Here is a 12,947-nt window from a genome sequence, read left to right as displayed (position 1 = left end):
AGGTATTACTGTACTTGCCTCGCCTGGGCTTGTTGGATTATGTGAATGAAGCCTTGGCCTCTCATTCTATCTGTATGCTCTGGATATCCATGTAATGTTGATTATATTCTGCTCACCATGACATGTGGTCTCTCTTTGAATAGTGGTGGTCGCATCCAATATGTCCGGAGCCGCCATGTACGAGCTGGTGCGTGTGGGACACTCTGAGCTGGTCGGGGAAATTATTCGTCTTGAAGGTGAAATGGCCACCATCCAAGTCTACGAGGAGACCTGTATCCTTTTTATCAGGTTCTTTTACTTCTGAAGAGGATTGTCTAGTTATACAGCGCCTTGGAAAAAGTCTTCATACCCCTTGAAACTTTCCACACTTTCTCATGTTACAACCAAAAACGTAAATGTCTTTTATTGGGATTTTATGTGATAGACCAACACAAAGTGTCACATAATTGTGAAGTGGAAGGAAAATGATAAATGGTTTTAATTTTTTTTTATTACAAATAAATATGTGAAAAGTGTGGGGGGTACATTTGTATGGCGCCCCCCGGAGTCGATACTTTTTAGAACCGCCTTTCTCTTTTTGGGGGGTCTCTACCAGCTTTGCACATCTAGAGAGGGACATTTCTCCCCATTCTTCTTCTTTGTAAAATATCTCAAGCTCTGTCAGATTAGATGGAGAGCGTCTGTGATCAGCAATTTTCAGGTCTTGCCACAGATTCTCAATGGGATTTAGGTCTGGACTGTGACTGGGCCATTCTAACACATGAATAGGCTTTGATCTAAACCATTCCATTGTAGCTCTGGCTGTATGTTTCGGGTCGTTGTCCTGCTGGAAGGGTGAACCTCCTCCCCAGTCTCAAGTCTTTTGCAGACTCTAACAGGTTTTCTTCTAAGATTGTCCTGTATTTGGCTCCATCCATCTTCCCATCAACTCTGACCAGCTTCCCTGTCCCTGCTGAAGAAAAGCATCCCCACCACATGATGCTGCCACCACCATGTTTCACGGTGGGGGATGGTGTGTTCAGGGTGATGTGCAGTGTTAGTTTTCCCCACACATATAGGTGGATTCAGAAAGACTTAGGCCGGCGTATCAGTAGATACGCCAGCCTAAGTCTGAATCTGTGCCGACGCAAATTTAAGCGTATTCTGGTAACCAGATACGCTTAAATTAGGCTAAGATACGAGCGTCGTATCTTAAAGTGTAATTTTTAGGCTGACCGCTAGGTGGCGCTTTCATTGCGTTCGGCGTAGAATATGTAAATCACTAAATACGCCTATTCACGAACGTACGCCCGGCCGACGCAGTACAGATACGCCGTTTACGTAAGGCATTTTCAGGCGTAAAGTTATTCCATCAAATAGCTGGACTAGTAATGTTAAGTATGGCCGTCGTTCCCGCGTCAAAATTTGAAAAATTTACGTTGTTTGCGTAAGTCGTCCGTGAATAGGGCTGGACGTAATTTACGTCCACGTCGAAACCAATACGTCCGTGTGGCGTACTTTGCCACAATGCACACTGGGATATGTACACGGACGGCGCATGCGCCGTTCGTAAAAAACAGTCAATCACGTCAGGTCACAGTTAATTTACATACAACACGCCCCCACATCCTTATTTGAATTAGGCGCGCTTACGCCGGCCCCATTTACGCTACGCCGCCGTAACTTAGCAGGCAAGTACTTTGTGAATACAGTACTTGCACTGCTAACTTACGGCGGCGTAGTCTAAATACGATACGCTACGCCTACCGGAATCCAGCTAATTGTGTTTTGCTTTTAGGCCAAAAAGTTACATTTTGGTCTCATGTGACCAGAGCACCTTCTTCCACATGTTTGCTGTGTCCCCTCCCCCACATGGCTTCTCACAAACTACAAACGGGACTTCTTATGTCTTTTTTTTTCTCCAATGTCTTTCTTCTTGTCACTCTTCCATAAAGGGCAGATTTGTGGAGAGACCACTAATAGTTGTCCTGTGGACAGATTCTCCCACCTGAGCTGTGGATCTCTGCAGATCCTCCAGAGTTACCATAGGCCTCTTGGCTGCTTCTCTGATGAATGCTCTCCTTACCCGGCCCGGTCAGTTTAGGTGGACGGCCATGTCTTGGTAGGTTTGCAGTTGCGCCATACTCTTTCCATTTTCGGATGATGGATTGAACAGAAGCTCCGTGAGATCTTCAAAGCTTGGGAGATTTTTTTTATAACCTAACCCTGCTTTATACTTCTTCACAACTTTATCCTTGACCTGTCTGGTGTGTTCCTTGGCCTTCATGATGCTGTTTGTTCACTAAGGTTCTCTAACAAACCTCTGAAGGCTTCTCAGAACAGCCGTATTTATGCCAAGGATAAATTACACACAGGTGGACTCTATTTACTAATTAGGTGACTTCTGAAGGCAATTGGGTTCATTAGATTTTAGTTGGGGGTATCGGAGAAAAGGGGGCCAAATACAAATGCCCCCCCCCCCCCACTTTTCACATATTTAAAACATTTTGAAAATACATTTATAATTTTCCTTTCACTTCACAATTATGTGCCACCTTTGTGTTGGTCTATCACATAAAATCCCAATAAAATACATTTACGTTTTTGGTTGTAACATGAGAAAATGTGGGAAATGTAAAGGGGTATGAATACTTTTTCAAGGCACTGTATTTCAGAAGCATTTTCAAATGGCAAAAAGTACAATGACTTTCATTGATTAAGTGTTTGTTGTCATCACTGAGTTTGTTTTTATGTAACGTGAGTTTTCCTAAGCTCCCATCATGCAGCCGGTGTATCGGTCGGAGACCCCGTACTCCGGACTGGGAAGCCCCTCTCCGTAGAGCTGGGTCCAGGCATCATGGGGTCCATCTTTGATGGTATCCAGAGACCTCTGAAGGACATCAGTGACTCCACACAAAGCATCTACATCCCCCGAGGTGTCAACGTCACAGCCCTCAACAAGGACATCAAGTGGGATTTCACCCCCTCCAAAAGCTTACGGGTGGGTAGAGGCTGTAGGTGCCATCTGGGCGTTTTGCAGACCTGTTCCTCAGGTCAGGTTTAGATGGGGTGAATGCTGAAAATGAACAGTTAACCACTTTAGCCCCGGGCCTGTTTTTCAGAGTCGGTGTTTACGAGACAAAACCATTTTTTTTTTGCTAGAAAATTACTTAAAACCCCCAAACATTATATATATTTTTTTTCTAACACCCTAGAGAATAAAATGGCAGTCATTGCAATACTTTTTGTCACACCGTATTTGCGCAGCGGTCTTACAAGCGCACTTTTTTTGGAAAAAATTCACTTTTTTAAATAAAAAAATAAGACTACAATAAATTTGGCCCAATTTTTTTATATATTGTGAAAGATAATGTTACGCCGAGTAAAATGATACCCAACATGTCACGCTTAAAAATTGCGCCCGCTCGTGGCATGGCGTCAAACTTTTACCCTTAAAAATCTTGATAGGCGACGTTTAAAAAATTCTAGAGATTGCATTTTTTGAGTTGGAGTAGGCCTAAGGCTAAAATTATTGCTCTCGCTCTAACGATCGCGGCGATACCTCACTTGTGTGGTTTGAATACCGTTTTCATATGTCGGTGCTACTCGCGTATACGTTCGCTTCTACGCGCGAGCTCGTCGGGACAGGGCGCTTTAAAAAATTTTTTTTTTGCTTTTCGCATTTATTTTTATTTATTTTTATTTATTTTAGAATTTTTAACACTGAAGAAAAAAAAAAATTATCACTTTTATTCCTATTACAAGGAATGTAAACATCCCTTGTAATAGAAAAAAGCATGACAGGTCCTCTTAAATATGAGATCTGGGGTCAAAAAGACCTCAGATCTCATATTTGGGCTTAAATGCAAAAAAAAAAAAAAAAAATTTGGAAATGTCATTTTTTCAAATGACAAAAAAAAAAAAATGTTTCTTTAAGAGGCTGGGCGGGACTGACGTTTTGACGTCACTTCCGCCCAGCGGAGCTATGGGGACGGGCGAAGGAGATTTTTCCTTCAGTCTCGTCCCCGCTAAGCTGCCGGATGGTCGCGATCTCCTCCTCCGCCGCTACCGACGGCTACGGTAAGCGGCGGGAGAGCGGCGGGAGGGGCCCTCTCCCGCCACCGATAACGGCGATCTCGCGGCGAATCCGCCGCGGAGACCGCCATTATCGTTAACACGGCCGCCCACAGAAGAGATGAATATCTCGATTGTGGCAGCAGCTGCTGCCGTTACCGAGATATTCATCTCTAAAGTGAGGACGTATAACGGCGGTGGGCGGTCGGCAAGTAGTTAATGAGTCAAATATATTACTGGAAGGAAGACTTGCCCACTGCCCGAATTTGTTTATTTTTTTACTTTTTTCCTTGCCATGGTATCTATTTGTGCGGGAACTTTTTTTTATTGTTGTCTAGTTCAAGGTGAGGTTACAGTTGCCGACTTACTCTTGGATATGCAAAAGCATCTACTACTAATACTGCATGTTGTTCTTTATCAAAGTATAGAACCCATGGTATCTTCATGGTCACCAAAGACAGGATGCTTGAAGGCTGTCATTTATTCAGGTCATGGTATAGCACAGCCCTCAAAATTTCACTTGTTTGCTCGCATTTTGCGAGTGGAATTTATTCCAGGTCGAGTGAGGAGAGGGGGTGAACCAGGCTGAAGCGATCAGCTAGGAAACTGTCAGCCGAAGGACACAGAGAGCGGCAGGGCTGGACTGCCCTGGCGCCGCTTTGAGCCGAGGCTGCAGCGCACTCCTTCTCCTCTTGTATCAAACACACAGCATGCATCTTTTCCCGCTGTGTGTCATGGAGCTGGGTCTGTGTGTTTGGCGGTACAGTGTGATAAGGTCCCGCTCCCCTAGATCAGCTAATGTGATAGTAGATTGAATCAGTGTTCTGCCTATCACATCTGCCGGTCTAGGGGGGCGGGACCTTATCACAAAGTGCCGCCAAACATACAGACCCAGCTCCATGACACACAGCGGAAGATGCATGCTGTGTGTGCGCTGCACCCTCGGCTCAAAGCGGCACCAGGGCAGTGTTTGTGGTGAGTCTGAAGTGATGATGGGGCACAGTAAGGCTGCAAGTGATGGGGCACAGTAAGGCTGCAAGTGATGGGGCACAGTAAGGCTGTGCAGCCAATGGCTGCCCTGCTATCAATCTATCCAATCAAGAGCTGAGAACCCCCGGGCAGAGAGGTACAGCGCGTCTCCGAGGGAATCGAAGGGCTCAGTTGAGTAAAACGGGGGAGCCGGTCACCAGGGCCGATCCTAGGGTCACAGGCAGGGTGCACCCTGGGTGCAGAAATATTTCTGGCGCCCCCACATGGGCGTCGTAATTTTACTAACTCCTCCCCTTTACAATAGTAATGAATCGACCGCAGAGATGCTCCCCCACGAAGTCTTCATTAACCTGGGATCCTTACATGATCTCTTAACAATAAACAAAATACAGGAAGAGAAGCAGAGTACTTTATTGGGACCTGGAGGGGGGCCTCTGTGATGGACACAGAGAGGACTTCTGTTAGAGAGTCTGTTCGATGTTCGGCGCCCCTACCTCTGCAGGCGATTGGGTGCAATGCACCCTGCCTAGGATCGGCCCTGCCGGTCACTGTCGGATGTTTTTTCACCCTAATGCATAGGATGTATTGAGGTGAAAAAACATGACGGTTTACAACCCCTTTAAGGAATGTAGACTCTTAGAGCCCTGCAGGTGCAGCAGCTGATTGATAATAAAATCGCATACAGATTAATTTTGCACATGGACACAGACAGACAAACGGCTGTTTCTTCAGAATAACAAAAGGTAGAAATCTGCAACAAAGTTTAAGATCCTTCCAATGTACATAGATCACCCGGAGAGGAGTGTTTTTTTTTTTTTTCTCAACAAAAGTGGAATTATTCTTTAAATCCAGCAGTGTTCTGACAGTCGTTGGTCCTTCTTCCTCTTGCTAGTGGTGGGTGCCCCCTTACTCCTGCACGCAGCGACATGTGGATTGCGTTGGGACCGTGAGCCCAGGCCATCGTGGCGGCGCACCTCTAGAGGGAGGCGAGTCCGTGACAGCCCAGGTTTAATGACCAGTCCAAGATTTTAATACTAATATTCTTTTTGTTTTTTTTTTTTGTCTTGCAGGTCGGCAGTCATATCACTGGAGGAGACATCTACGGGTCCGTGTTTGAGAACTCCCTGATCAAACACAAGATCATGCTTCCTCCTCGCAACCGGGGCACGGTCACCTACGTGGCACCTCCTGGGCACTACGACACTTCCGTGAGTTTATTACACCTTCCCGCTCATTTACAGTTTTATAACCACATGTTGAGTTTGTATTGAATCTTCATTGTATGCTAAAAATGCCGAATGTTAGATGCAGACATACCGAAACATTGCCAGCGAGCATGGTGTGTAGCTGTTGCGGGCGCGCTCCCGTGATACTGCCGCTGCTGTATCATTCGACCCTGCCCCCCCGGCGCGCCGTTTCATTGGATGTGATTGACAGCAGCGCCAGCCAATGGCTGCGCTGCTTTCAATCCATCCACTGCAGCCAATCAACGGCCGGGCTGCTTTCAATCCATCCACTGCAGCCAATCAACGGCCATGCTTCGACTCGAGGAGGATCTCGGGACCGAGCGCGGGATTTTCGAAGGGTCAGGTAAGTAAAACGGGGGCTCGGGGGGGGGGGGGGGGGCGGCATCATCTGATGTTTGTCCACCTTAATGCATAGAATGCATTAAGGTGAAAAAAAAAAATTACATTTACAACCCTTTTAAAATTCATCTTTAAAGCAAAATTGTCATGATCCTGAATTGGTGAATCTTTAAGGGCCGGTTCACACCATGAATGGCACAGGAATGTGCCGTGCATTCTTGTGCGATTCACATGCGATACGAATGCAGTGCGATTTCAGGCTATTTATTTGAATTGGCTGAAATTGCGCCGGACCGTAGCACCACAAAACGCAGAGCAGCTGGAAGTACCATGCGGTCCGGTGCAGGCAAATGCCCTACGTTTGCGACCTGCATTTTGGGGTGTCTTTGGCATCGACACCCACTGTGGATCGCAAGTGCAGTGTGTTTTGACTGCGGTGCGGGAAACCTACACTGAGTGCAGGTTTATCGCACCTCATTCTGGTATGAACTGGCCCCTAAAGAGGAGCTTCAGTCCCCCCCCCCCCCCAAAAAAAATAAATTAAATCCGCAGCTACAAATCCTTTTAATTTTAGGGCACTTCCCTGTCAAGGCATCCAGCAGTGTCTTCTCCCGAGCCGATTCTTTAATCGCTGCCATCCTGACTAATGGGAAGCCAGCAGTGAAGCCCTGAAGCTTCACATCCAGTTTCCTACTGCGCATGCGTAAAGCACACTGTGGTTTGTGAATGGGCTGCAGTCTTCTGGGATCTGTGAAGTGTCCCAAAACACTACGGGATGGGGGAGGAACTTCTGTCTCAGTTCACTGAGGTCCAAACCAGCTACTTGCTCTCCCCAAAAGGTGCCAAATATGGCAACCCAAGGTGGGAAGAGGCAGACAAGTTGGACCTCCCCTTTTGGGTGGAGCCCTGCTTTAAAGCGGAGGTCCACCCGATTTAAAAAAATGGACACTTGCCTGTCCACTGCGCCCGTGTTGTCGGCAGACGAGGCCGAGCATTTCCTCGGTACTCGGATGCTGCCGCCGCCATGCGGGGGGGGGGGGGCTTAGTGGCGTCTATGCCTGTCTTGGGTATCTGCACCCACCTCCCCCCTGAAAGGTGCCAAGGGTGAGGGTTCCGAAAAACGGAAGTTCAATTTTTGGGTGGAACTCCGCTTTAAGCTCATGTAAATAACGAGAAGAATAAGTAATATTAGAATCTAGGGATGCGCCGATGTCCATATCGATGCCAACATAGTGTTTTCACGAGTACTCATGAAAAAGCTCCCCAAACTGATACTTTGCGGTGCGATTTGCATCCATACAAAATGAATGGGTGTAAATCATACTGTAAAGAATCACATGATATTTGAACAGGAATGTGGTGTGATTCATGCCCGCACCGCTCCTGTGTGAATCCAGACTGAAATCGCTATGACATGCCTGTGTCCACGCAGGAGCGGTGTGGGAAGCTGCATGCGATTCAGACCGGAATTTCACCACATTCCTGTACAAATCGCTTGCGTTTCTTTGCAGTACGTTTTTTGCGCCCATTCGCTTTGTATGGATGCAAATTACATCGCAAAGTATCGGTACTTTGTATCGGCGAGTACTTGACCGAAACTATTAATACTCCTACTCACCGGTAAAAACTGTATCGGTGCAACCCCTATTCTAGCGTTGTATGTGGTGTCACTGACACAGGGGAACTTTTAAAATGTATAGGAATGACACAATCCATAATTGCCCCCCCCCCCCTTGCTCCTCTATAGGATGTGGTGCTGGAGTTGGAGTTTGAGGGAGTGAAGGAGAAGTTCACGATGGTCCAGATATGGCCGGTGAGAACGGTTCGGCCAGTGACGGAGAAGCTGCCAGCCAATCACCCGCTTCTGACTGGCCAGAGAGTGCTGGACGCTCTATTCCCGTGAGTACACTGTGTATTACTCTGTGTGTGTTCTGTAGTGTTGTTTTTTTTCAGCTCGTAAAACGCCCGAAAAACGCCCAACAAGCAAAATCCCATTGAACTGAGTGAGGTGGGGTTCAACGCTCCAGGGAAATCCCAAGTGCAATTGTGGATGTGGGTGCTGGCAATGCACTAGGCAATGGAAAGTAGCAAAGGACGGATGGACGGCCGCACACCAAAGAACTCTTGAGTTGTCTTTATTGAAGGAACATGAGCAAACATCGCAAATACACAGCAGAAATCAAAAACAGCCGACGCGTTTCACACTTAGTGCTTATTCATGGCCATGAATAAGCACTAACTAAGTGTGAAACGCGTCGGCTGTTTTTGATTTCTGCGGTGTTTGCTCATGTTCCTTCAATAAAGACAACTCAAAAGTTCTTTGGTGTGCGGCCGTCCATCCGTCCGTTGCTACTTTCCAAGCAAAATCCCATTCATTTGAATAGCCCCTGTTCACATCTGAGCGTTTTGTAGCCTTAAAGTGACACTAAAGGTTCAGTTTAAAAAACAAAAAACAAACAAACATGTCATACTTCCCTCCACTGTGCAGTTCGTTTTGCACAGAGTGGCCCCGATCCTCCTCTTCTGGGGTCCCATGGCGGCTCTCGCGGCTCCTCTCCATATTGGGTAACCCCCTCTGGGAAAGCTCTCTCCCGAGGGGGGGTTACCTTGCGTGCACGCTCCCGTCACATACACTCGGCGTCCGCATCATTGTATTTGATTGACAGCAGCGGGAGCCAATGGCTGCGCTGCTATCAATCTATCTGATCAAAGCCAGGACTCCAAGGAGCGAAGGACGGCGGGGACACGCCCACGGAAATAGGATGCATAAGGCCCCTTTCACACGTGCGGGACCGTATGTCCGCTTTTTCATCCATCTGTTTGCGGATGAAAAAGGGTCATACATTGGTCCCTATGTGATTGCGGGCGTCAGCGGATAAACATCTGCTAACACCCGTAATCTCCCACATCTGATTTTTCAGACGGAAGAATGTCCTATTTTTTTCTTCCGTGATCGGATCGGATGAATACGGTCCGTGTTCATCCGATCCCCCAATAGGGGAGAGCGGAGAAAAGACAGGGCGGTCCCTGCACAGTGTGCGGAGACCGCCCTGTCATCCGACGTCTCAGCGGGGATAAACGGAGCGATCCCCGCTGAGCTTACGGAGGCGGATCTCCGTGTGAAAGGGCCCTTAAGGTGAAAAAAACACGTAGGTTTACAACCCCTTTAATTCCTCTAAACTTGAAGAGAAAATATGGACAGCCGCACACCAATTTTTTTTTAAAAAGGTGGCTTTTAATGGTAAAAGGAGAAAAAGGCACTACAAAGCACAGCAAGCAGTGGGGTATATAGCCGACGCGTTTCGCACTGGGGTTCAGTGCATAGTCATACCTCAATTCCTCACTTTGGATGTAGAGGAGAGAGGGTGGCAAATAAACAGGTGCAACTTATTGTACGTAGGAAGATTTGTTTCATCTGTGTCTCACCAGAGGCTAGTCACTTCACTGTGTATATGGAAGGGTTTTTACAACCACTTTAATTAATTTTCAATATTCAAAGCAAACTCCCCCATACATGCTTTTATTTTGCTGTGTAATCACTTTGAAAAAAAAAAAAAACTCGTCAACATTTAATTTCTGGGGCCCAGGTTAATAAAAAATATAACAAAGATATGGTATTATAGCAGACTAATATAAAAATTAGATTAAAATGATGAGAACTTAATTTTTTTTTTACTGTTTGCGAAAGACTAACTAATGTTAATGTAAAAAAGATGTTGTGCTTAAAATAACAGAACTGCTGTATAGGTTCATTTTATGAAATGCTGTATTAATATCTTTGTGAAAGAAAAATCAAAATAAAGAATTTTATAAAAAAAAAAAAAAAATACTAGCAGCATAACGATTAAAATTCTGCAAAGCTCCGGGAGAAACTCACACATTGGTTCAGATCCATTTCAGTAAAAAAAAAAAAAAAGTAAATGCCGCCAATATAATTTCCTGAAATGTATTCTAGAGGTGCACCGAAATGGAAATTTCAGAAACGAAACCGAAATAAAAAAAAATGTCAGGCCGAAACCGAAAATTACTTTTTTCTTTTTTTTTAAATAATTGTATGTTAAAACAGTACAGTCGGATTGCAAAAATGTATGGAGCATCCCATCACTGTCCCCCCAATTGCCGCCTCTTGTTTCTTTTATTTTTATTTTTTATTGCTTTATCACTTTTTTTTTTTTTTTTGTAGCGTGTCATTTTACTTTTTTTATTTTTGTATCGTATTCTTATTTTTATTATTTTTCTTATTCTTTACTTTTTAACCACTTAAGGACCAGCCCATGTACATATACGTCCACAATATGGCACGTACAGGCACATGGGCGTATGGGTACGTCCTCGCCTATTAGCGGGTGGGGGGTCCGATCGGGACCCCCCCCGCTACATGCGGAGGTCGGGTCCGCTCGGGGAGCGATCCGGGACCACGGCGCGGCTATTTGTTTATAGCCGCTCCGTCGCGATCGCTCCCCGGAGCTGAAGAACGAGGAGAGCCGTGTGTAAACACGGCTTCCCCGTCCTTCACTATGGCGGCGCATCGATCGCGTCATTCCCTTTATAGGGAAGACACGATCGATGACGTCATTCCTACAGCCACACCCCCAAACAGTTGTAAACACATACTAGGTGCACCCTAACTCCTACAGCGCCCCCTGTGGTTAACTCCCAAACGGCAACTGTCATTTTCACAATAAAGAATGCAATTTAAATGCATTTTTTGCTGTGAAAATGACAATGGTCCCAAAAATGTGTCAAAATTGTCCGAAGTGTCCGCCATAATGTCGCAGTCACGAAAAAAATTGCTGATCGCCGCCATTAGTAGTAAAAAAAAATAAAAAAATAAAAATGCAATAAAACTATCCCCTATTTTGTAAACACTATAAATTTTGCGCAAACCAATCGATAAACGCTTATTGCGATTTTTTTTTACTAAAAATAGGTAGAAGAATACGTATCGGCCTAAACTGAGGAAAAAAAATGTTTTTATATATGTTTTTGGGGGATATTTATTACAGCAAAAAGTAAAAAATATTGCTTTTTTTTCAAAATTGTCGCTCTATTTTTGTTTATAGCGCAAAAACTAAAAACCGCAGATGTGATCAAATACCACCAAAAGAAAGCTCTATTTGTGGGGAAAAAAGGACGCCAATTTTGTTTGGGAGCCACGTCGCACGACCGCGCAATTGTCTGTTAAAGCGACGCAGTCCCGAACTGTAAAAACCCCTTGGGTCTTTAGGCTGCATATTGGTCCGGGGCTTAAGTGGTTAATTACTTATTTTATTAATTTAATTATTATTTTTTTTTTTTTTTTTTTTACACTTAAAGTGGTTGTAAACCCACTTTTTTGACTTTTACCTACAGGTAAGCCTATAGCAAGGCTTACCTGTAGGTAAGGAGAATACCTCCTAAACCTGCACGGTTTAGGAGGTATTCTCCTGGCAATGCGCCGCGGCGCATGCGCAGGGGGGATCTACGGCGAAAGGACCGGCAGCCGCCGGACCTTGCCGAGTTTTAAATCTCCCGCGCGCACGCGCGGGAGTGACGTCATCGCCGCTCCAGCCAATCACAGCGCTGGAGCGGCGATACCCGGAAGACACGCCAAGGCAAGATGAAATCTCGCTCGGCATGGACCAGGTAAGTGCTACGCACCTCGTTCCGAGGTAAGTATTTCATAATGAGCTAATATGCGGTGCATATTAGCTCCTTATGACTTTTGCCTTGCAGGAGAAAAAAAAAAAATAAAATTTGATGCGGGTTTACAACCGCTTTAACTTTATTGCTATCACACAGGAGAAAATAATTCCCAGTGTGATAGCAATTGGAGGTGACCGGTTCTCTTTATTAACCCTGTCACCTCCAAAACAGGAGAGCATTGGCGGCAGGGACAGGAACCAGACTAGGCAGTAAAGGGGGGAAGAGGGGGGACAGGGGGGGGACATAGTCCCGTAGATAGAGCCAGCCGAGGGATGTATGTGGGGGGAGAGGGGAGGACGGATGGCTGCAAACTTCTTATGCTAGAAAGGAAAGCAACTCACCGCCCGTATGTTGAAACTGTCTCCACGCTGCTCGCACACAGCCCCGCCTCCTCCTAACCCCACGCTGTGATAGACAGAGCACATCCCAGCATTAGACCCGCATTCTGTCTATCACAGCGTGGTTGGGAGCTGTGTGCGAACAGCGTGGAGACAATTTCAGTGTGTGTTTTACCGCTCTGCAATCCCGCGTTGCACCACTAGTCATTATCGGCAATCTTTAAGTTGTTTCGGAATTTCCCCAAAACAGCTATTTTTGGCCGATATGTACAAGTACAAAATATAAAAAAATAAT

At 45.8% G+C, this 12,947-nt stretch overlaps 1 protein-coding gene across 6 annotated transcripts in view; it reads left to right on the top strand.

The window, feature by feature from the left end:
* ATP6V1A (ATPase H+ transporting V1 subunit A) overlaps positions 1–12,947 on the top strand; it is a 90,730-nt gene that overhangs the window by 40,890 nt on the left and 36,893 nt on the right. For all 6 annotated transcript variants that reach the window (XM_040339141.1, XM_040339146.1, XM_040339142.1 and 3 more), the window contains exons 4-7: positions 144–272; positions 2,766–2,980; positions 6,114–6,251; positions 8,377–8,528. In XM_040339141.1, the coding sequence (XP_040195075.1) occupies positions 144–272; positions 2,766–2,980; positions 6,114–6,251; positions 8,377–8,528 (634 nt within the window). The remainder of the gene's footprint in view (positions 1–143; positions 273–2,765; positions 2,981–6,113; positions 6,252–8,376; positions 8,529–12,947) is intronic.

The sequence above is a fragment of the Rana temporaria genome, chromosome 2 (assembly GCF_905171775.1).
Source record: "Rana temporaria chromosome 2, aRanTem1.1, whole genome shotgun sequence".
In the NCBI taxonomy this organism is placed as follows: domain Eukaryota; kingdom Metazoa; phylum Chordata; class Amphibia; order Anura; family Ranidae; genus Rana; species Rana temporaria.
Note: the sequence above shows the minus strand (reverse complement) of the source record. Positions and strands in the feature narration are given on the sequence as shown.